Source organism: Chlorocebus sabaeus, chromosome 9, assembly GCF_047675955.1.
Source record: "Chlorocebus sabaeus isolate Y175 chromosome 9, mChlSab1.0.hap1, whole genome shotgun sequence".
NCBI lineage: Eukaryota > Metazoa > Chordata > Mammalia > Primates > Cercopithecidae > Chlorocebus > Chlorocebus sabaeus.
The window spans coordinates 121,730,067-121,752,567 of record NC_132912.1 but is presented as its reverse complement, the minus strand read 5'-3'; the positions used below and the strand labels follow the sequence as shown (position 1 = coordinate 121,752,567).

At 45.7% G+C, this 22,501-nt stretch overlaps 1 protein-coding gene across 1 annotated transcript in view; it reads left to right on the top strand.

The window, feature by feature from the left end:
• Positions 1 to 14,620: 14,620 nt before the first annotated feature.
• Positions 14,621 to 22,501, top strand: part of EIF3A (eukaryotic translation initiation factor 3 subunit A) — a 48,144-nt gene continuing 40,263 nt past the window's right edge. Inside the window, exons 1-3 of the mRNA XM_038009603.2 lie at positions 14,621 to 14,816; positions 21,718 to 21,908; positions 22,077 to 22,213. Of these exons, the coding sequence (XP_037865531.2) occupies positions 14,768 to 14,816; positions 21,718 to 21,908; positions 22,077 to 22,213 (377 nt within the window). The 5' untranslated portion in view covers positions 14,621 to 14,767. The remainder of the gene's footprint in view (positions 14,817 to 21,717; positions 21,909 to 22,076; positions 22,214 to 22,501) is intronic.

Here is a 22,501-nt window from a genome sequence, read left to right as displayed (position 1 = left end):
CATCAAGGTATTGACCTTGATCACCTGCCTGAGGTTATGTTTGCCAGATTTCTCTGCTGTAAAGTTACTCTTTTTCTTTTTTCTTTCTATTTTCTTTCTTTCTTTTTTTAAGACAGGATCTGGCTCTGTTGCCCAGGCTGAAGTGCCATGGTGCCATCTCAGCTCACTGCAACCTCTACCTCCTGGGCTCGAGCAATCCTCCTGCCTCAGCCTCCTGAGTAGCTGGGACTACAGGTGTGCGCCACCATGCCTAGCTAATTTCTGTATTTTCAGTAGAGATGGAGTTTAGCCACGTTGCCCAGGCTGGTCTTGAACTCTTGAGCTAAAGTGATCTGCCTGCCTCAGCCTCCCAAAGTGCTAGGATTACAGGCACAAGCCACCACCCCCAGCCAAAATATATCTCTTACCCCTCTTTCTCTCACCTTATCCATTTCCTACATGAATCTCTCACCCCACTTCTCCAGGGGTCCGCCCAATTGATTATCACATCTACCTGATAAAGTATAGGTTGAATAAAAGAAGAGGGGGCAATGCCCACCCACTAGTCTATATCAGAATACTTGCAGTTGAGGGGTAGAAAAAGGCCGTGTTTCATGTGTTGGTTGTTTTTTCCATCTTACATGCATATATGTGAGGATGATTTCTAAAAAGTAGCGCATCGGGGACTGTCCTAAGAGGACCTCACGCTTTCTATACACTTTGGGAGGCCAAGGTGGGTGGATTGCTTGAGCTTAGAAGTTCAAGACCTGCCTGGGAAACATGGAAAAACCCCCTCTCAACAAAAAAGTAACAAAATTAGCAAGGCATGGTGTCGCATTTCTGTGGTCCCGGCTACTCAGGAGGCTGAAGTGGGAGGATTGCTTGAGCCCAGGAAGTCAAGGAGGCTGCAGTGAGCCGAGATCATGCCACCGTACTCCAGCCTGGGTGACAAGAACCCTGTCTCGGGGGGGGGGGGGGGGGGGCGGGGGGAAGAGGAAAGAAAAAAGTACTATATGTAGTATCTCATTTAAACCTCACCACACCTATATTGTAGCTGTTTTGCAGATGGGAAAACGGAGGCTTACAGAGAGATTACGTGCCCAATGTCACAAAGTAACAAATACTGCCAGGACGTGTTTTTACTAAATAAACCCTTAACTGAAGCTGCATTCCAATTTTCCTGCTTTGAATTTGCAGCACCCAAAAGGTCCAAATATGGCATGTTTATGGGATATGGTTTGTTATGGCAACAATAACAAGACTCCATCTCAAACAAACAAACCAACCAACAAACAAAAACCCTTTCATTGGCTCACTGTTCTGTAGGTCAGTTGTCTAGGAAGAGTGTGACTGGATGATCTGCTTAGTGTCTTCCAGGCTGTGGATTCAGGCGCTGATCAGGCTGCATACCTCTCTGGAGGCTCTGGGGATGCCTTTGCTTCCAGGCTTATTGAGATTGTTGACAGAATAATTTCGTTGCAGGGGTAGGACTGAGGCCCCTGTTCTCTGGCTGGCTGTTGGCTGGAGGGCTTACCTCAGCCCTTGGAGGTGCCTGCAGTTTCTTGCCTTGGGTTCCTTCTGTGTGCCTGCTAACGCTTGGAATCCCTTCCTTTGCTTCTGACCTCTCCACACGGATGGATGTAAAAGGCTTACCTGATTGAGTAAGCCCCACTCAAATACTCTCCCCCTCAATCTTTAAAACAAAAAAACAAAAAAACACAGAACACTCATTGCATGGCTAATTGTTGAAATGCTTATTTTATTTTATTTTATTTTATTTTATTTTATTTTATTTTATTTTTGAGGACAAGGTTTCACTCTGTCACCCAGGCTAGAGTGCAGTAGCACGTTCACGGCTTGCCTCACTGCAGCCTCAATCTCCCTGTTTCGGGTGATTCTCCCACCTCATCCTCCCAAGTAGCTGGGACTACACACACACACTACAACACCTGGCTAATTTTTTTGTATTTTTTATAGAGACGAAGTTTCATCAAGTTACCTAGGCTGATCTCAAAATCCTGAACTCAAGCAATTTGCCCGCCTTGGCCTCCCAAAGTGCTGGGATTACAGGCATGAGCCACGGCGCCCAGCAACCTGTGTACAATTTTTAGGTGCATAATTGAACTGGTCCTAGTATTTTTCTTTTTTTCTTTTTCTTTTTTTCTTTTTTATCCCTGGAGCTCCAATTATACTTTCTCTTGTGCTTGGCCGAGTAGCCACATTTGCCACAGGTCAACTTTTGAAGTAGTAGGCCTAGAGCCACAGCACAGGCTCAATGTGTGCATCTTATTGCGACGCTTTCCAAAGAATATCACTCCCTTCGTTATCTTCTGCTGCAAAGACCAAAGAACAACCTACCCTTTCTTCCTCTTTCTTTTTTTTTTTTTTTTTTTTGAGACAGGGTCTTGCTCTGTTCCCAGAGCTGGAATGTGGTGGCAGGATCATAGGTCACTGCAGCCTTGAACTCCTGGGCTCAAACGATCCTCCTGCCTCTGCCTCCCAAAGTGCTGGGATTAGAGGCATGAGCCACCACACCCAGTTTCTCTCTATCTTTCTTTTCTTTTCTTTTCTTTTTTTGATTTTTTTGAGATAGAATCTCATTCTGTCACCTGGACTGGAGTGCAGTAGCGTGATCTTGGCTCACCGCAACCTCTGCTTCCCAGGCTCAAGTGATTCTCCTGCCTCTGCAACCCACAGCCTCCCAAGTAGCTGGGATTACAGATGTGAGCCACCACACCTGGCTAATTTTTGTATTTTTGGTCAAGAAGGGCTTTTGTCATGTTGGCCAGGCTGGTCTCAAACTTCTGACCTCAAGTGATCCTCCCGCCTTGGCCTCCCAAAGAGCTGAGATTATAAGCCTGAGCTACTGCGCCCAGCCCAGTTTCTCCCTATCTTAAAATCAATTGTGACAGATAACATAGCCTAATCACAAGAGTGATATCCCTCACATTTACAGCCCCAGGGACAGGGCATGTATACCAGGGATAGGACTCCTGGAGACGTCTAAGAATTTTGCCTACCAAACTCTCCATTCCTTTATTTATTCACACATCACACATTTATGGAGTACTTGCTCTGCACTGGGCATAGTTCCGGGAGCCGGAGATACAATGGTGAACAAGACACACTTGATCCCTTCAATCTTACTATCCAGTGTAGTGAGAGAGACAGCAACCAGACCTTGTCATCATGCAGTTAAAACCATCAAATATACTCTGAAATATACTGACAACCCCTCGGGAGATAATTAAAACAGGTAGTCTTGGCCGGGCGTGGTGGCTCATGCCTGTAATCCCAGCACTTTGGGAGGCCAAGGTGGGTGGATCCCGAGGTCAGGAGATCGAGATCATCCTGGCTAATGTGGTGAATCCCCATCTCTACTAAAAATACAAAAAATTAGCCGGGCGTGGTGGCACACACTTATAGTCCCATTTACTTGGGAGGCTGAGGCAGAATTGCTTGAACCCAGGAGGCAGAGGTTGCAATGAGCCAAGATCACAGCACTGCACTCCAGCCTGGGTGACAGAACAAGACTCAGTCTCAAAAAAACAAACGAACAAACAAAAAAACCACAACAATTAGCTGGGCATGGTGGTGGGCACCTGTAATCCCAGCTACTCAGGAGACTGTGGCAGGAGAATCGCTTGAACCCGGGAGGTGGAGGTTGCAGTGAGCCGAGATGGTGCCAATGCACTCGAGACTGGGCAACGGAGCAAGACTCTATCTCAAAAAAAAAAAAAAAGTAGCCTTTATTTTTTATTTGTTTTGTTTTTTGGAGACAGGGTCTCATTCCATCACCCAGGCTGGAGTACAGTGGTGTGATCATGGCTCACTGCAGCCTCGACCTCCCAGACTCAAGTGATCCTCCTACCTCAGTCTCCTGAGTGGCTGGGACCACAGGTGCACCACCACACCTAGCTAATTTTTTATTTTTTGTAGAGAGAAGGTCTCCCTATGTTCTCCAGGCTGGTCTTGAGCTCTTAGGCTCAAGTGATCCTCCTGTCCTCCTGTCTCAGCCTCCCAAATTGGGATTACAGGCTTACGACACTATGCTGGGCTAAAACAGACTTAGAGCAAATGACCATGAGAAGGCTCTCGAGGAGGTGCCATTTAAGCTGCGCCATGAGAAGCTAATACAATGAATAGGTCCATGTGAAGATTATCTAATACACACACCCCCAACATAAAAGTCCACACCCTGTGGTTTTAGGTTTCCTTTTAATCTATTTAACATATTTAACAGAGATGCTTGTTTTCAAACCACACCCAAAACCACTATGCACAGTGTATTACTCACTCTGCTTTGTTGGCCCTGACTGGTCTGTGTGGTTTTGGGCATAACCTCCTAAATCCCCAAGGAAGAGCTGCACTTCACAGCATGTCGATAATGGCATGCGTGAGTATATGCACTGATCCCACAAACATGCTCGCTCCTTCCCCTCAGCCTTCTCCTGGAGTCTGGCAGAACCTTAAAGGCTGAAGACAGTCAAGTGTAAGATGCATTTCTCCCAGGAGGTAACAAATACTGCCAGGACATGTTTTTACTAAATATACACTTAACTGAAGCTGCATTCCAATTTACCTGCTTTGAATTTGCAGAACCCAAAAGGTCCAATGAGAACCGTCTGGCTGAGGTACAGTGCACCTCACATCTGCACTTCATGGACCACTGTTGGAAATTTCCAACCTCGGTTGGACACTTTCATGATTAAGAATGCAAGGCTGTAGGCCGGGCACGGTGGCTCACGCCTGCAATCCCAGCACTTTGGGAGGCCGGGGGGGGGGGGGTGGATCACCTGAGGTCGAGAGTTCAAGACCAGCCTGACCAACATGGAGAAACCCCCGTCTCTACTAAAAATACAAAAATTAGCTGGGATGGTGGCGCATGCCTGTAATCCCAGCTACTCAGGAGGCTGAGGCAGGAGAATCACTTGAACCTGGGAGGCGGAGGTTGTGGTGAGCCGAGATCGCGCCATTGCATTCCAGCCTGGGCAAAAAGAGTGAAACTCCGTCTCAAAAAAAAAATAGAATGCACAGCTATAAGGTTTCAGACCTTGTTATCACACCGTCGGAACCGTCAAGGTGCTCTGAAACATAAAATGAACAACCACTTTCTGGTGTTGACTATGTGCCAGGCACGATCTACATGCAAAAATGAACTGTCCTGGTGACGACCTTCAAAGGACTCCCAGTGGCATACAGGAGACCGGCATGGAGATAGGCAATCATAGTACAGGAAGCGAGTGCTTACTATGTGCCAGACACTGTTGTAGGTGCTAGACATACAGCAGTAAATGAAACAGACACAAAATCCTTGCCCTCATCAAGCTCATTGTATTCTAAAGGGGTGGACAATAAAGAAATAAATTCATAAAGTATATGGGAATCAGATGGTGATAAACCTGATCAGGAAGAGAAGGAAAGGCTAGGAGCAGTGACTCACCCCGGTAATCCTAGCACTTTGGGAGGCAGAGGCGGGTGGGTCACCTGAGGTCAGGAGTTCAAGACCAGCCTGGCCAACATGGTGAAACCCAAACTCTACTAAAAATACAAAAATTAGCTGGGTGTGTTGGTGGGCACCTGTAATCCCAGCTACTTGGGAGGCTGAGGCAGGAGAATTACTTGAACCCAGGAGGCAGAGGTTGTAGTGCCATTGCACTCCAGCCTGGGCAACAGTGAGACTCTGTCCCAAAACAACAACAACAACAACAACAACAAAAAACAAAAAAAAAAGAGAGAGAAGGAAAATCAAGAAGAGAAGAAGAGAAGGTTGCTAGGAAGCATGGGTGGAAGGGATGTTATTATGACTTTAATGAGGTGAGGGAAGGTTATCATGGCCGAAAAGGTGACACTGGGAGTGGTGGATAACTGTGTAGGGCTTTGCAGGCTGTTGTAAGGATGTTAGCTTTCACTGAGTCGGTGAACCACAAGAGGGTCTTGATCAGGGGACTGACATAATCTCACTTTTGTTTTAAAAGGATTCCTCTGCTTGCTATTAGGAGAGTAAAGCGAAGGTTTCCAAAGGTAGAAACTCACAGACAAGTTAGCAGGTTATTCAATACCCTGGTTGAGAAATGGTGGTGACTTGGACCAGGTGGTAGCCATTGGGGTGGTAGATATGGGATTCGTTGATGGGTTGATTGGACATGGGGAGGTAACAAGAAAAGAAGATTCAAGGATGCTTCCAACATTTTTTGATCTGAGCAACTGGAAGAACCAGGTTGCCATTATTAACATGGGAAAGATGACAGACAGGAGGAGAAGATTGGAGGTAGAGGAGACCAGGTATTTGGCAGGTTGAATGTGTGTAGTACATTGAACATTTAATAGATGTGGCAAACACGCATCTGAATGTGAGAGATCTGGCTTTCAGGAGAGAGGTCTAGGGCTGGTGATACAATTTTGTAACTTATAAGCCTAGAGATAATTTCTTTTTTCTTTTTTTTTTTTTTTAGATGAAATCTTGCTCTGTTGCCCAGGCTAGAGTGCAGTGGCTTGATCTCGACTCACTGCAACTTCTTCCTCCTGGGTTCAAGCGATTCTCCTGCCTCAGCCTCCTGAGTAGCTGGGATTACAGGTGCGCGCCACCATGCCCAGCTAAGTTTTGTATTTTTAGTAGAGACAGGGTTTCCACGTTGGTCAGGCTGGTCTCGAACTCCTGACCTCGTGATCTGCTCGCCTCTGCCTCCCAAAGTGCTGGGATTACAGGTGTGAGCCACCGTGCCCGGCTGAGATGATTTCTTTATTGAGATGAAGTCTTACTCTGTTGCCTAGGCTGGAGGGCAGTGGCGTGATCTTGGCTCACTGTAACCTCTGCCTCCTGGGTTCAAGCGATTCTCCTGCCTCAGCCTCCCAAGTGGCTGGGATTACAGGTATATACCACCACGATCGGCTAACTGTTGTGTTTTTAGTAGAGACGAGGTTTTGCCATGTTGGCCAGGCTGGTCTCGAACTCCTGACTTCAGGTGATCTGCCCACCTTGGTCTCCCAAAGTGCTAGGATTGCAGGCATGAGCCACTGTGCCAGGCCCTAGAGATTCTTTCTTTTCTTTTTTCCTGAGATGGAGTGTTGCTCTGTCACCAGGCTGGAGTGCAGTGGCGCGACCTGGGCTCACTGCCAACTCCGCCTCCTGGGTTCAAGCGATTCTCCTTTCTCAGCCTCTGGAGCAGCTGGAATTACAGGCACGTGCCACCACACCCAGCTAATTTTTGTATTTTTAGTAGAGACGAGGTTTCGTCATGTTGCCCAGGCTGGTCTCGAACTCCTGACCTCAGCTAATCTGCCCACCTCAGCCTCCCAAAGTGCTGGGACTACAGGATTGAGCCACCGCGCCTGGACCTAGAGGTGATTTCTAAAGCTATAAGCTAGAACCAACTGATGAACATAGTTAGAGAAAGGATGAGGTCCAGGGGCTGAGCCCTGGGATATTTCAGTCTCAGAGGTCACACCAGCAAAGAGTTGTTAGCAAGGTAAGGAGAACATCAGGAAAGGGTGAGGGTGGAGATCAAGTGAAGGAAGTATTTCAAGGACACGAAGGGGTCACCCCTGCATGTGAGAGATGGAATCAAATGCATTGGTGTATAGGGGTTGGCTTGAGACAGGAGCCCCAGACTGCAGAGTGGGAGGAGGGAAGGCAGAACGTCTGAGCACAGCTGCAGGTGTGAGTTGAGGAAGAGATGGCAGGGTGCCAAAGTTCTCTTCTAGCTGCCCCAAGTGCTATGGGAAAGCAGGACATGGCTGAGAGTAAAGTAGAGCAAGGAGCATTAGAGGATTGAAGAGAGAGGAAAAACGATGAAACAGTCGTCTGGGAGAATGGGAGAGGGCCGAGAGCAGTGTAGTAGGATGGCTGGGCAGCAACAACGTGCTTGTTGAGGCCTGTGGTCTTGAATTTAAGGTGAGACCTGTCAATGTGCTTACACATTCTTTTGCAGCCACATTAGGCTGCAGGCAAGGGGTGGGTGGAGGGTTGGATTTAACCAGGGTTGGGGTTTGCTGAGTAGAATAAAGAGAGAAGTGAAGAAGAAAAGAACAAAACTGTAGAATCTGAGTTGGAAAAGGGGGAAATAGAGGCCATGGGAAATGAGGGGCAGTGAAAAGGAAGCAGAATTGATAAAGGGATTGCAGGTCCTGATAAAGCAGAAGGGTCATTAGAGTTGGAGCACAATAGAGTTAACAATAGGAGGTGTGCCGGGCGCGGTGGCTCATGCCTGTAATCCCAGCACTTTGGGAGGCCGAGGCGGGCGGATCACAAGGTCAGGAGATCGAGACCATGGTGAAACCCCGTCTCTACTAAAAAATAGAAAAAAATTAGCCGGGCGCAGTGGCGGGCGCCTGTAGTCCCAGCTACTGGGGAGGCTGAGGTAGGAGAATGGCGTGAACCCGGGAGGCGGAGCTTGCAGTGAGCCGAGATTGCGCCACTGCACTCCAGCCTGGGCGACAGAGCGAGACTCCGTCTCAAAAAAAAAAAAAAAACAATAGGAGGTGGTGGCTGAAAAGTGAATCTTGACATTGAGATTCTGGGAACTAAGATTTTTTTTTTTTTTTTTTTAGATTGAGTTACGCTCCTGTTGCCCAGGCTGGAGTGCAGTGGTGTGATCTCGGCTTACTACAACCTCCACCTCCCAGGTTCAAGCAATTCTCCTGCCTCAGCCTCCCGAGTAGCTGGGACTACAGGTGCCTGCCACCATGCCTGGCTAATTTTTTTCTATTTGTAGTAGAAATGGGGTTTTGCCACGTTGGGCAGTTTGGTCTCGAACTCCTGACCTTATGTGATCCGCCTGCCTTGGCCTCACAAAGTGCTGGGATTACAGGCGTGAGCCATCTCGCCCTGCTGGGAACTAAGATTTTTATTATTTTATTTTATTTTTTATTTTATTTTTTGAGATGGAGCCTTGCTCTGCCATCCAGGCTGGAGTGCAGTGGTGCAATCTTGGCTCACTGCAACCTCTGCTTCCCAGGTTCAAGCAATTCTCCTGCCTCAGTCTCTGGAGTAGCTGGGATTACAGGTGTGCACCCCACCATGCCTAGCTAATTTTTGTATTTTTAGTAGAGATGGGGTTTCACCATGTTGGCCAGGCTGGTCTCGAGCTCCTGACCTCAAGTGATCCACCTGCCTCAGCCTCCCAAAGTGCTGGGATTACAGGTATGAGCCACTGCGCCTGGCCCTAAGATTGTTTGACAAGGCCTAGCATGGGAGTCTGCAAACTATGGCCTGTGGGCCAAATTTGGTCTACTGTCTGTTGTTTTTCAGCCTTGAGCTAAGAATAATCTTTGCATTTTAAAATATAAGGCTGGCGGTGGTGGCACACGCCTGTAATCCTAGCACTTTGGGAGGCCAAGGCAGATGGATCACCTGAGGTTGGCAGTTCATGGCCAGCCTGACTAACATGGTGAAACCCCTGTCTCTAGTAAAAATACAGAAATTAGCCATGCATGGGGTGCATGCCTGTAGTCCTACCTACTTGGGAGACTGAGGCAGGAGAATCACTGGAACCCAGGAGGCAGAGGCTGGCAGTGAGCCGAGATCATGCCACTGTACTCCAGTCTGGGTGACAGAGCGAGATTCTGTCTCAAAAAAAAATACACACACACACACACACACACACACACACACACACAGACTATTATCCCTTCAGCAAGCACAGTTGCTCAAAGAGTTGAAGACATTGCCTCTTGGCTCACAAAATCTAAAATATGTACCATCCTGGCCCTTCACAGAAAAAGTTTGCTGACCTCTGGTCTAGACTCTAGGGTATGACCATGTGTGCAAGTGGCCAAGGTAAGGCAGAGGACCCAACCAGGAAGGTCAGGTCACAGGTGGTCACTGATGCCACCTCCAGGAGTCAGCGGCTCAAGGGAGGAATACAGCTGCCTGTGAAGGTCGCAGGGGTAGCAGAGTGCTCAGGAATGGGTGATGATGGAGTTAATGGTTGCATGAGCCAAGAGCACAAACAAAGGGGCAATTCAGTCACCCTCAGCGGTCAGGAAAGGCTTTGCAAAGGAAGTCTTTGAGCTGAGGCTTGAAGTATTGGCGGCAGATAGTGGGGTGAAGGTAGTGGGATGGGGAGGAGGAAAGGGCTATTTAGGTATAGGAAAGCCAGTATCTTTTTTTTTTTTTTTTTCCAGACAGAATCTTGCTCTGTCACCAGGCTGGAGTACAGTGGTACAATCTCGGCTCACTGCAACCTCCGCCTCCTGGGTTCAAGCGATTCTCCTGCCTCAGCCTCCCGAGCAGCTGGGATTACAGGATCGAGCCACCACGTCTGGCTAATTTTGTGTATTTCTAGTAGAGACTGGGTTTCACCATGTTGGCCAGGCTGGTTTCGAACTCCTGACCTCAGGTGATCCACTGCCTGGCCTCCCAAAGTGTTAGGATTACAGGCGTGAGCCACCGCACCCGGCCTACTGTGCCTGGTACATGAAATGCACTTGATAATGGCTGGTTGAAGGAATGTATTACTGTGAACCTTAGTTAACCTCTTTGAAATTCATTATGCTCATGCGGTACAAATACCTTCATTACCGCAAACTTGTAAATAAAACTAGAAATGTGAAAACACTTTGTAAATTGTAAAACATGCTACTTGTTTTAACGCTGTATGATACTATGTTGCAAATACATATAATGCAGTACCTCTGTTGTGCTAAAAATTGTCTTTCTGGGAATCATGTTTACTCAAGTCAGAAAAAAACCCTAAAACATCATATTAATGATCCAGTCATATGTAATACAAAATTAATTTGATTAGTTAGAAAAAACCATGAGCCTGGTTATTTCCTCTTACCATTTCCCAAAGTGGTTTCTATCATCTTCAGGTTGCCTGTTTTCTAATAAGTAAGCATTAATCAATGGCAAATAATTATCCTTTACTCCTGGCCCAGATTAGATCCTATCTTGTCGCTCATTGTGTATTCATTTATTTTCACCAGTGAATCATTAACTCCTTGAAAGCAGGCATCTTGATCTTTTTATCTTTAGCATCCAATGACTATTAGCTGGTACTGAATATTTGTGGTAGATATATATTTTTAATTTTTAAAATTTTTTTTTCTTTTTTTGAGACGGAGTCTCACTCTGTGGCCCAGGCTGGAGTGCAGTGGCTCCATCTTGGCTCACTGCAACCTCCGCCTCCTGGGTTCAAGCAATTCTCCTGCCTCAGCCTCCTGAGTAGCTAGGACTACAGGTGTGCTTCCATGCCCAGCTAGTTTTTTTTTTTTTTTTTTTTCGCTTTTTATTTTTGCATTTTTAGTAGAGACAGGGTTTCATCAGGTTGACCAGGCTGGTCTCGAATTCCAGAACTCAGGCAATCCACCTGCCTTGGCCTCCCAAAGTGCTGGGATTATAGGCAGGAGCTACCGCACCTGGCTACGTTGGTTGAATTTAATAGGTAAATTTATCCTGGAAATTGATGTTACACCTTTATTCATTCCCAAAATGCCACTACACTTTACATAATTTTATTTAAATACAAGTATACAATCATTTGTTATATTACTAAATGCTTTATATACTTTAAATAATTTGAAAGGAAAAGGATCAATATGTAGAGATATTGGATTTCATTTTATCTCCCAAGTTTCTGTTTTTTTTTTTTTTTTTTTTTTTTTGAGACAGAGTCTCACTCTGTTGCCCAGGCTGCAGTGTGGTGGTACGATCTTGGCTCACTGCAACCTCCACCTCTGGGGTTCAAGTGATTCTCCTGCCTCAGCCTCCCACGTAGCTGGGACTACAGGGACCTGCCGCCACGCCAGGCTAATTTTTGTGTTTTTAGTAGAGACAGGGTTTCACCATATTGGCCAGGCTGGTCTCAAACTCCTGACCTTGTGATCCACCTGCCTCGGCCTCCCAAAGTGCTGGGGTTACAGGCCTGAGCCACCGTGCCCCATCTATCTCCCAAGTTTCTAGTGTCTGTGTTGTTGTGGGCACACTAAATAATGAGTAATAACGAATGAAGCCATTTTACGTTTTTTTTTTTTTTTTAGATGGAGTCTTGCTCTGTTGCCCAGGCTGGAGTGCAGTGGCACAGTCTTGGCTCATGCAACCTCCACCTCCAGGGTTCAAGTGATTCTCTTGCCTTGGCCTCCCGAGTAGCTGGGATTAGGGGCGCATGCCGCCATGCCTAATTTTTGTATTTTTAGTACAGACGGGGTTTCAGCATGTTGGCCAAGCTGGTCTCAAACTCCTGACCTTGTGATTCGCCTGCCTCGGCCTCCCAAAGTGCTGGGATTACAGACATGAGCCATCATGCTGGCCCATTTTACTATTTCCTTTGAGAAATGATAACAGAAAGTTAAGAATGTCAGCAAGCTTTTTTTCTGATTTTTTAGGGCAACTTTCCTTTATTTTGTTTGCATCTCTCTATGATCTGCTAAATGGTTCTCTGTCTACATCTCTTAAAAGAAGTGCTCATATGTTTCACTCTTTAATTTTGACTTAATTATTATATACACAAACAAGTCTCTTGATCCTGCCCATAAAAGTTACTATAGCTTCTCACTACTTGTTGTTTTTATATCAACCCTGCCTGACTCTTAATTTTTTGTCGAGTAAGCTCAGACACAGAATGGTCTAAGCATTCTGGAGGAAGAGCTCTCTGAAACTAATTTTAAAATAAACTTCTTTAGAATTTGTGATTCTTTTGGGTCCATGTTTACATTTCCAAATCTTCTTTCTTTATGGTGATCAATTTAGGGCCGGGCGCGGTGGCTCAAGCCTGTAATCCCAGCACTTTGGGAGGCCGAGACGGGCGGATCACGAGGTCAGGAGATCGAGACCATCCTGGCTAACATGGTGAAACCCCGTCTCTACTAAAAAATACAAAAAACTAGCGGGGCGAGGCGGCAGGCACCTGTAGTCCCAGCTACTCGGGAGGCTGAGGCAGGAGAATGGCGTAAACCCGGGAGGCGGAGCTTGCGGTGAGCTGAGATCGGGCCACTGCACTCCAGCCTGGGTGACAGAGCAAGACTCCGTCTCAAAAAAAAAAAGTGATCAATTTAGTTAAATAGAAAAACCTCTCCTGTAGTAGAACTGTTCATGTTGAAAAATAAAAGAAAAACCTCTCTGTGGAGGAAGAAGTAATGAGGGGGAAATGCTTTTTGTGCATATCCTGTGGTTTTTGTCATTCTTTTTTTTTTCTTTCTTTTTTTCTTTCTTTTTTTGAGACGGAGTCTTGCTCTGTCGCCCATGCTGGAGTGCAGTGGCCTGATCTTGGCTCACTGCAACCTTTGCCTCCGGGGTTCAAGCGACTCTCTTGCCTCAGCCTCCTGAGTAGCTGGGATTACAGGTGCCAGCCACAGCTCCCGGCTTTTTTTTTTTTTTTTTTTTTGAGACGGAGTCTCGCCCTGTCAGCCAGGCTGGAGTGCAGTGGCACAATCTAGGCTCACTACAACCTCCAACTCCCGGGTTCCAGCGATTCTCCTGCCTCAGCCTCCCGAGTAGCTGGCATTACAGGCGCTTGCCACCACGCCCGGCTAATTTTTTGTATCTTTAGTAGAGACAGGGGTTTCACCATGTTGGCCAGGCTGCTCTTGAACTCCTGACCTCGTGATCCGCCCGCCTCGGCCTCCCAAAGCGTCGAGATTACAGGCGTGAGCCACCACGCCAGGCCTAATTTTTGTACTTTTAGTAGAGACGGGGTTTTGCCTTGGCGGAGCTGGTCTCGAACTCCTGGCCTTAGGTAATCCACCCGCCCCAGTCACCCAAAGTGCTGGGATTACAGGCGTGAGCCACCATGCCCGGCCAATTTCCTCATTCATTAATTCACATATCTCATCTATTAAATGTGTAATACACTGACGATAATCGATTTCACTGTTGCCTTCTAAATTTTCCTTCTGAGCTCATCTTTATTTCATACCAAGGGCTTGAGAATTAGATTCGGTTCAAATAATTTTCAAGTTCTAGGTAAAGTACTTCGTCTGCGAACACTAAAATTGTTAAGCAACAATAAAAGACAGGGTCTCTCAAATTGATTTTTTTCACTAACACTAATTTTTCTTAATTTGTTTGTGACGTGCGCTGTATGTAAAAAGTGACGACACTCCTTTCCTTGTGTTTTCAAACACCAAGCAAGTCTGCAGTACTCCAGGAAGTTTCGCCCTTTGCCAGGTCGCTCTGTCCCCACTCGGATAGCCTCAATTTCTCAAGGCAATCCCTGTAACACCAACTTTTTACATTACCAAGACATAAAATAACCTTGCTTGCTTATTTTAGCTGTCACTCTTCCCCATACTTGTCCCTCACGGTTGAGCGGCGCTGACCTGATGACACCTGCTTACTGTCGTTAAACTCAGCATTTTCAGATAGCCAAGACAGGCCATTCCCTGGTTGGATGGGACCTTATTGTAACAGCACGACTCCGCACAAGCCGCTTTGAAAATCAATCTTGATCTCCAGACAGAAACTCTGAACCCACACTCACCCTTCCCACCCCAATTCTCGCTCGAAGATTGAAGAGCCTGGGAACCGTCTCCCTAACACTACCCAGGACTGGCCCAAAAGGGGAACTGGACCTTGCGCGCCTAGGATCCCGGCGCCGCCACGTCTGTCGGCGTGCGTGACGCCAGCGCGCTTGCGCGCACGGAGGCCCGCCCCTACATCCGGGGCCTGGACGGCAGCGGGGCCGCCGCGCGGAGGTCACGTGGCTCTTTCCTTTCCGTCTCTGGCCGGCTGGGCGCGGGCGACTGCTGGCGAGGCGCGTGGAACCTTACGCTGGTTCCCCTTCGTCTCCTCTCCCGGCCCGGGCCACTAGAGTTCGCTAACGCCGGGTGAGCTGAGCCTGCCGCCAAGATGCCGGCCTATTTTCAGAGGCCGGAAAATGCCCTCAAACGCGCCAACGGTGAGTAGCTGATCGGGGCGCGCCGGGCTGGGGCGGCCCGAGGCCTCCGAGGTCGAGAGCGCGGGCCTGTTTCCCACTGCTCTGCCGCCCGGCCCGCGCGGGGAGAGGAGACCGATGCGGCCTGCGAGCTGCTGTCCCAGCCCGTGGTTGGGCATGGGTTTCCTTCTCACTTTATCGACTGGGGTCTGGGAGGCGCGGAGCCCGGAACCGTCGCCCCGGGGGCCCTTCCGTCCCCCTGCCGCCTTCGGATGCGTCGCGGGGACCGCAGCCCGGGAGACAGCCCCTACGCGGGCTGGAGCTCTCTCCCCACTGCCTGCCTCCGCTGGCTCTCCAGGTTCCTGGAGCTTTGGTCTGCTTAGGCCCCGCGCCCCCGGCCGCCATCTGGGAGTGCCGGGGAGTAAGAAACATGGCTCCCTCCCGGGGACAATGCACGCGAGAGCCTCGGCTCCACCTCCTGCCCGGGCCGGGAGCCCTACGGACCCACCCCCGGTCCTCCCGCAGCCACCCCCGCTCTCCAAACCGCGCTCAGTACTTTGCTGGGTCAGGGTCCACTTACCCTTCACCCAGCCGCTTTATATCCACTTAGGGGCCTCTTGACCCATTTAACCTGATTCCTGTTTTTTTGCTTTGTTTTGTTTTGTTTTTGTTTTTTCCTTTTTCCTGGCATTGATTAGAAGCATTCCGAAAGCCTGTTTCGAATCACTGGAAGTTGGAATAGAGTTAATGTAAAGGGACTTCACGTCTCCTCTTAAAGATAACGAAACAGGCCTAGAGAGAGGTTTCCCCAAGGTCACTCCGGGAGTTGTTGAGCCAAGAGAGTTAAAACCAACTTCTCTTGACATCCAGATCAGTCCTTTTTTCTCTTTTTTTCTGCCACAGTGCTGCTTTCTGCGATTTCGATTTTCATATGAGTACTTCGGCCATTGGCGCTTGAGGGAAAAACTTCTGTGCCCCGATCTCTCCAAGGCATTTGTTACATTGGCGCTCTGGGGATACACATGTTCTTGCCTAGTGTCTGGGCTTAAGAAACTTTGTTTAGGGGTTTGTTTTTTTTTTCTCCCTCTAACCGGACAATTTTAATAATCGTTAGGGCATGGATAGTTCTTCTTTTCATCCTTCCTTCACCGAAATAGAAGTTTTGGGTTTTACCCATGTTGTAGATGAATATACCTTGTGAGTTACAGTTTTATGTTTGCAGACCTTATTTTGTTAGCTTCTTTGAAAATTTATCTTGTGAAAACGGCAGTTTGAGTCGGCACATAAACTGATAATCTGGCAGGACCAGAGATATGTTGGTCATATACTTTTTAAAGTAAAAGTAACGCTTTTGTGGGGGAGGGAACTGGTCTGTGGAACAGGCTAATTCCACATTGTGTGGATGGAGTAATTGTTTTAAAAACCTATTCAAACTACAACATAGGTGTGATCACTAATTCGTTCTAATGATAACCAGTGATCTAATGGTTAGAGTAGACAAGAAGTTTTAAGATGTTTATTAATATATCGGAAAGAAGAGATTGAAATGGAACTTTGTCACTATCAACCAAACTGTAGCAAAGTTTATGACTTTTCGACGTTTCAAAACTTAGAATTTGTAGTATACGAAATGGTTTGCATGAAATGACTACTCTGCATGGCTGTTGTGGATGTTTTACAGTCATTTGCATGCTTTGCCCAACAGGTATTTTTTTTCCTGTGCTAGTAGGCCAAAGCACTATAATGGCCTACATACTACATATTTGGTATGTTCGGGCCTTGTTTCCTTTATCGCTTCTCTTTTTGGAATCTTCATAAGAACTTGATACAGAAAAGATATGTAATGTGCATCAAACATTTTTTTCCTGTTTCTAAATTGGCACAGGCTTGATTCATGAAGGGCAGGTTAAGGAAAGGATCTGAAATTAAAGTAGGCAAGATGAGGGACACCGGGGGAAACTTGAGTTTTGTTTGTGTAGCTTTTTAAAAAGGACTGTGGGGACGCCTTGCTTGCAGCCCTTTGAAGCTGTTGGATGGGGATGCATGCGTTACCTTCAGAGTAGAAACTCATACCTTTGATCTTGAGGGATCCCTTCTCAAAGTGAGCAGATTGTGGATGGTCTAGGGCACTGCTTCCAAAACATAAGTGAAAGATCAAAGGGCATTCACCTAATTGGAAATAATCTCATTTTATCTAAATGTTTTATATGTAACATTTGTGATCCCAACAATATTTAGATCTAATCTATTGTATTATCTTAATAAAATGTAAATAAATTTAAGTAGAATAGTTATTCAGGTCACCCTAAACATACATATCAGCAATTTTTTGGGGAAAAATTATAGTAGTCATTCGGGAAGGTGAGAACTTGGACCAGCAGTTACAGGCAAGAATTTCGTATCCTATAATCATTTAGGGGAGGCCCCTTTTTCGTATTATATTGTTAGTAGTGCCACACTAACTGCTGCTGACCTTATTATAGTGTATGTTCTACAACCAGTGCCTTTAAGAAATAAAGCTGTTATTAAGTCCACAAATTGAGTAACATTATAGCGTATCTATTTGGTATGTTGCACAAATAAACTAGTACATCAAGGGCTGATGTAAACTTCTTCTTTTTTTTTTTTTTTTTTTGAGACGGAGTCTCGCTCTGTCGCCCAGGCTGGAGTGCAGTGGCCGGATCTCAGCTCACTGCAAGCTCCGCCTCCCGGGTTCACGCCATTCTCCTGCCTCAGCCTCCCGAGTAGCTGGGACTACAGGCGCCCGCCACCGCGCCCGGCTAGTTTTTTGTATTTTTTAGTAGAGACGGGGTTTCACCATGTTAGCCAGGATGGTCTCGATCTCCTGACCTCGTGATCCGCCCGTCTCGGCCTCCCAAAGTGCTAGGATTACAGGCTTGAGCCACCGCGCCCGGCCTGTAAACTTCTTTATACATACTTTCAATAATGAATTTGAAAGGTATGCTCCAAATGCACACCCGTCCAGTAAGGTTTATAATTCTAGATTTTAATTTTTATTTCTATGATATTAATCTGGAAGTCAATATTTTGAGTATTGAAATAGAACCTTTAGTTTACGATAGTTTTTTTCCAGCCTTCAAAGCTTCCCCTGGCCACCATTAAATAATTCAGAGGAACTAAATTCTTGTATATAAATTAGGACAAAGGCAGAAGACTGACTGTCATGGATTATGAAAAATCTGTTCTCATTCCAACTATTTATTTATTTATTTATTTAAGACAGAATCTCGCTCTGTTGGCCAGGCTGGAGTGCGGTGGCACTATCTCAGCTCACTGCAAGCTCCGCCTCCCGGGCTTAAGCTCTTCTCCTGCCTCAGCCTCCCAAGTAGCTGGGATTACAGGCATGTGCCACCATGCCTGGCTAATTTTTTAATATTTTTCAGTAGAGATGGGGTTTCACTATGTTTCCCAGGCTGATCTTGAACCCCTGGCCTCAAGTGATCTGCTCCCCTCAGCTTCCCAAAGTGCTGGGATTTACAGGCGTGAGCCACCGCACGTGGCTAAGGAATCAAGTTTTAATTGACTGTTCAGGAAGTAAAAAATAGTTTCAGTTCCATCTCTAAAATGCCCTTTGTAGATTAGGAATTGGATACAATAGGTCGTTTTAGTGCTGCTGCTGTGATTTTCTTAAAGTATAAATTCTATTAAACGCATTTACTCCCAAGTTTTTTGCTGATAAGAGACTGTTTTTGTTAGGAAGAACACCTAATGTACTGTTACATTTTCTTTTCTTTTTTCCTTTTTTTTTTTTTTTTGAGACAGTCTCTCCCTCTATTGCCCAGGCTGGAGTGCAGTGACACAATCTTGGCTCACTGCAACCTCTGCCTCCTGGTTTCAAGTGATTGTAAAGTCTCAGCCTCCAGAGTATTTGGGATTACAGATGTGCACCACCGTGCCTGGCTAATTTTTGTGTTTTTAATGGAGACAAGGTTTCACCAAGTTGCCCAGGCTGATCTCCAAATCCTGATCGCAAGTGATGCCTGGGCCTCCCATAGGACTGGGATTACCCAGGTGTAAGCCAAGGCACCTGGCTGTACTGTTACATTTTAGAAAATAACTTTGCATGCACTATAGGAGAAGACTGCAAGCTTTTTCCCTCCCACCCCCACCCCTGACAACAAGAAAGGCTTATTTCAACAAAGTATCTAGTTGTATTACATCTTTGTTTCATTTAGTAAGATTTTTTTTTTTTGATAGTAAGATTGACTCGATGAAAGATGGACTTTTTCATGCAGTGGTGAAGGGTTTTGTCATTATTTGCATGTGAAAAATGTGATTTCATATAAGGTATTGTGCAAATATTTCAGTATGTTTTGTGATTTATCCTGTTGCAAACTGTTTTTTGAGACTTGTTGCCCAGGCTGGAGTACAGTGGCACTATCTCGGCTCACTGCAACCTCTGCCTCCTGGGTTCAAGTAATTGACCTGCCTCAGCCTCCCAAGTAGCTGGGATTACGGGTGTGCACCACCATGGCCCAGCTAATTTTTTGTATTTTTAATAGAGACGAGGTTTCACCATATTGGCCAGGCTGGTCTTGAACTCTACCTCAGGTGATTTGCCCACCTCGGCTTCCCAAAGTGCTGGGATTACAGGCGTAAGCCACCATGCCTGGCCGCAAACTTTTTGATATATTGGAGAGGTGGGGTATTGTTTGTGGTTTTCCTGGAGGAAAGAATGTTGGGAAGCATCATTTCTGGAAGATGGGATCGTTGAAAGAAAGAGAATTACTAAATCTGTGGATCTAATAAGACCCCCAAATAAGGAACATGTTTGCTGGTTGCTTGCCTAGCACAGAGCTACATGGTAGATAATGCTATGTATTATCGGGTAGCTCTTAAAAAGTATTGGCTAGGCACCGTGGCTCATGCCTGTAACTGCAGCACTTTGGGAGGCCAAGGTGGGTGGATCAGGAGGTCAAGAGATCGAGACCATCCTGGCTAACATGGTGAAACCCCGTCTCCACTAAAAATACAAAAAAAAAAAAAAATTAGCCAGGCGTGGTGGCAGGCGCCTGTAGTTCCAGCTACTCAGGAGGCTGAGGCAGGAGAAAGACGTGAACCCGGTAGGGGGATCATGCAGTGAGCAGAGATCAAGCTACTGCATTCCAACCTGGGCAACAGAGCCAGACTCCGTCAAAAAAAAAAAAAAGTCTTGTTCCAAGGAAAATAAGCAATGATATTTTTAAAAAGGAGAGAGATAGATATATATAGTGTTTTAAGCCTTTTTTAAAATGTAGTGTTTTAGTTCCACCAAATTATTTTTTAAATCTTCATTGGGAAGTTTGTATGTGTGTGTGAAATTTGCAATTATGAATGTTAAGATGAATTTAACCAGTTGACTTAGGGTAAATAACCTCTTTCTCCCCCAGTCTATTAAGTGTACAAAAGAAAAGATGAGGAAATACAAGATAAATTTTAACCTTGGTCAGATAATGTAATGGTAAAGATATTGCTTTTGACTGTATTTCAAAACAATATGCATAAAACTTAAAATTGGAACTAGATTTTGAAATGTTACCACATAGAATGCCTTCGGGCTCAGGGGATAATAAATTCAAAAGAATGTAAGTTGGCTGGGCATGGTGACTCACGCCTGTAATCCCAGCACTTTGGGAGGCCAAGGCGGGTGGATCATGAGGTCAGGAGTTTGCGACCAGCCTGGCCAAGATGGTGAAGTCCTGTCTCTACTAAACATACAAAAATAAGCTGGGCCCTGTCGCTGGTGCCTGTAATCCCAGCTACTCAGGAAGCTGAGGCAGGAGAATCGCTTGAACCCGGGAGGTGGAGGTTGCAATGAGCTGAGATCACGCCAGTGTACTCCAGCCTGGGTGGCACAGTGAGACTCTGTCTCACACATATACTCTTTTTTTTCCCTTTTTCTTTTTTTTTTTCAAGTTGGAGTTTCATTCTTGTTGCCCAGGCTGGAGTGCAGTGGCACCATCTCAGCTCACCTCAACCTCCATCTCCCAGGTTCATGCTATTCCCAGCCTCCTGAGTAGCTAGGATTACAGGCATGCGCCACTACGCCCTGCTAACAACTTTGTATTTTTAGTAGAGGCTGGGTTTCTCCATTTTGGTTGTAGAGATTGAGTTTCTCCATTTTGGTTAGGCTGGTCTTGAAATCCCAACCTCAAGTGATCTGCCCTTGTCCTCCCAAAGTGTTGGGATTACATGCGTGAGCCACTGCACCCGGCCCCATTTTTCTATTTTTTTATTAAAAAACAAAAAAAACTTCTTTAGAGCAGTTTGAGATTTCCAGAGTGTTGGGAAGAGAGTATATAGTTTCATTGACACCACACCCACTTTCTCCCCTGTTGATTTTTATTTGTAACAACTAATGAACCAATACTGACACATTTTTTATTATTTTTTGAGACATGGAATTTCACTCTTGTCGCCCAGGCTGGAGTGCAGTGGTATGATCTTGGCTCACTGCAACCTCCGCCTCCTGGTTTCAAGCGATTCTCCTGCCTCAGCCTCCTCAGTAGCTGGGACTACAGGCACATACCACCATGCCCGGCTAATTTTTATATTTTTGGTAGAGACGGGTTTCATCATACTGGCCAGGGTGGTTTCCAACTCCAGACCTCAAGTGATTGGTGCACCTCGGCCTCCCAACGTGCTGGGATTACAGACATGAGCCACTGCTCCTGGCCTGGAACTTTTAAATCACAGTGGCATACACTGAAATTCAGTTTTACTTGTAGATCATATTGCAACACAGTACAAGTCTTTCTGTTGTTTTACTTTTGATAATTATGGCATAGCTTTAGAAGTCAAAAATAAATGTAACTTAGTAAAAAGTTGGTAATGAGTTGGGGAATTGAAATAGCCATTTAAAAAAGTAAAGTTTAGACTCTTCTGTGGTGTACATAACTAATTTTAATTCTCCTGAATTTTTCAGAATTTCTTGAGGTTGGCAAAAAGCAGCCTGCTCTGGACGTTCTTTATGATGTTATGAAAAGTAAAAAACATAGAACATGGCAAAAGATACACGAACCAATTATGTTGAAATACTTGGAACTTTGCGTGGATCTTCGCAAGAGCCACTTGGCAAAGGAGGGGTTGTACCAGTATAAGAACATTTGTCAGCAGGTACAAACAGAACTGCGTTGTATATTTTTAACAAGTGCTTTTAGTAATCTGCAGAAGAGCTTTCCTTTCCAAGTTAATATATTGCATTTCTCTTAAAATTTGCCTTTAAAACATCTTATGTTTCAATGGAAAAATAAGTTCTGAAGAGTTTTTGTATTTTTGGATTAGGTGAACATAAAATCTCTGGAGGATGTTGTTAGGGCATATTTGAAAATGGCAGAGGAAAAAACTGAAGCTGCTAAAGAAGAATCTCAGCAGATGGTCTTAGATATAGAAGATCTGGATAATATTCAAACTCCTGAGAGGTATGTGGGTTAGACCTCTAATAAATGCTTTGATAGTTAACTTAGTGTTTTCCTTTACATGGGTCTTCATTTCCTTTTGAAGTAGATGTTTATCAGAAAAACAATGCAAATCTTCGAAGTTTTAAATGCATGGTAACCAGTAAATTTATGTAGGTAATAAAAATTCATGGAAGTGGAAAATGACAGCTGTAAGATAGAAGGGCAAATACTAATTTAAACGATCATAATGCAGATTGGGAATTCAGGGAGTGGTTAGTGACACCTTTGCAGTGTGTACAAAGTTGTGGG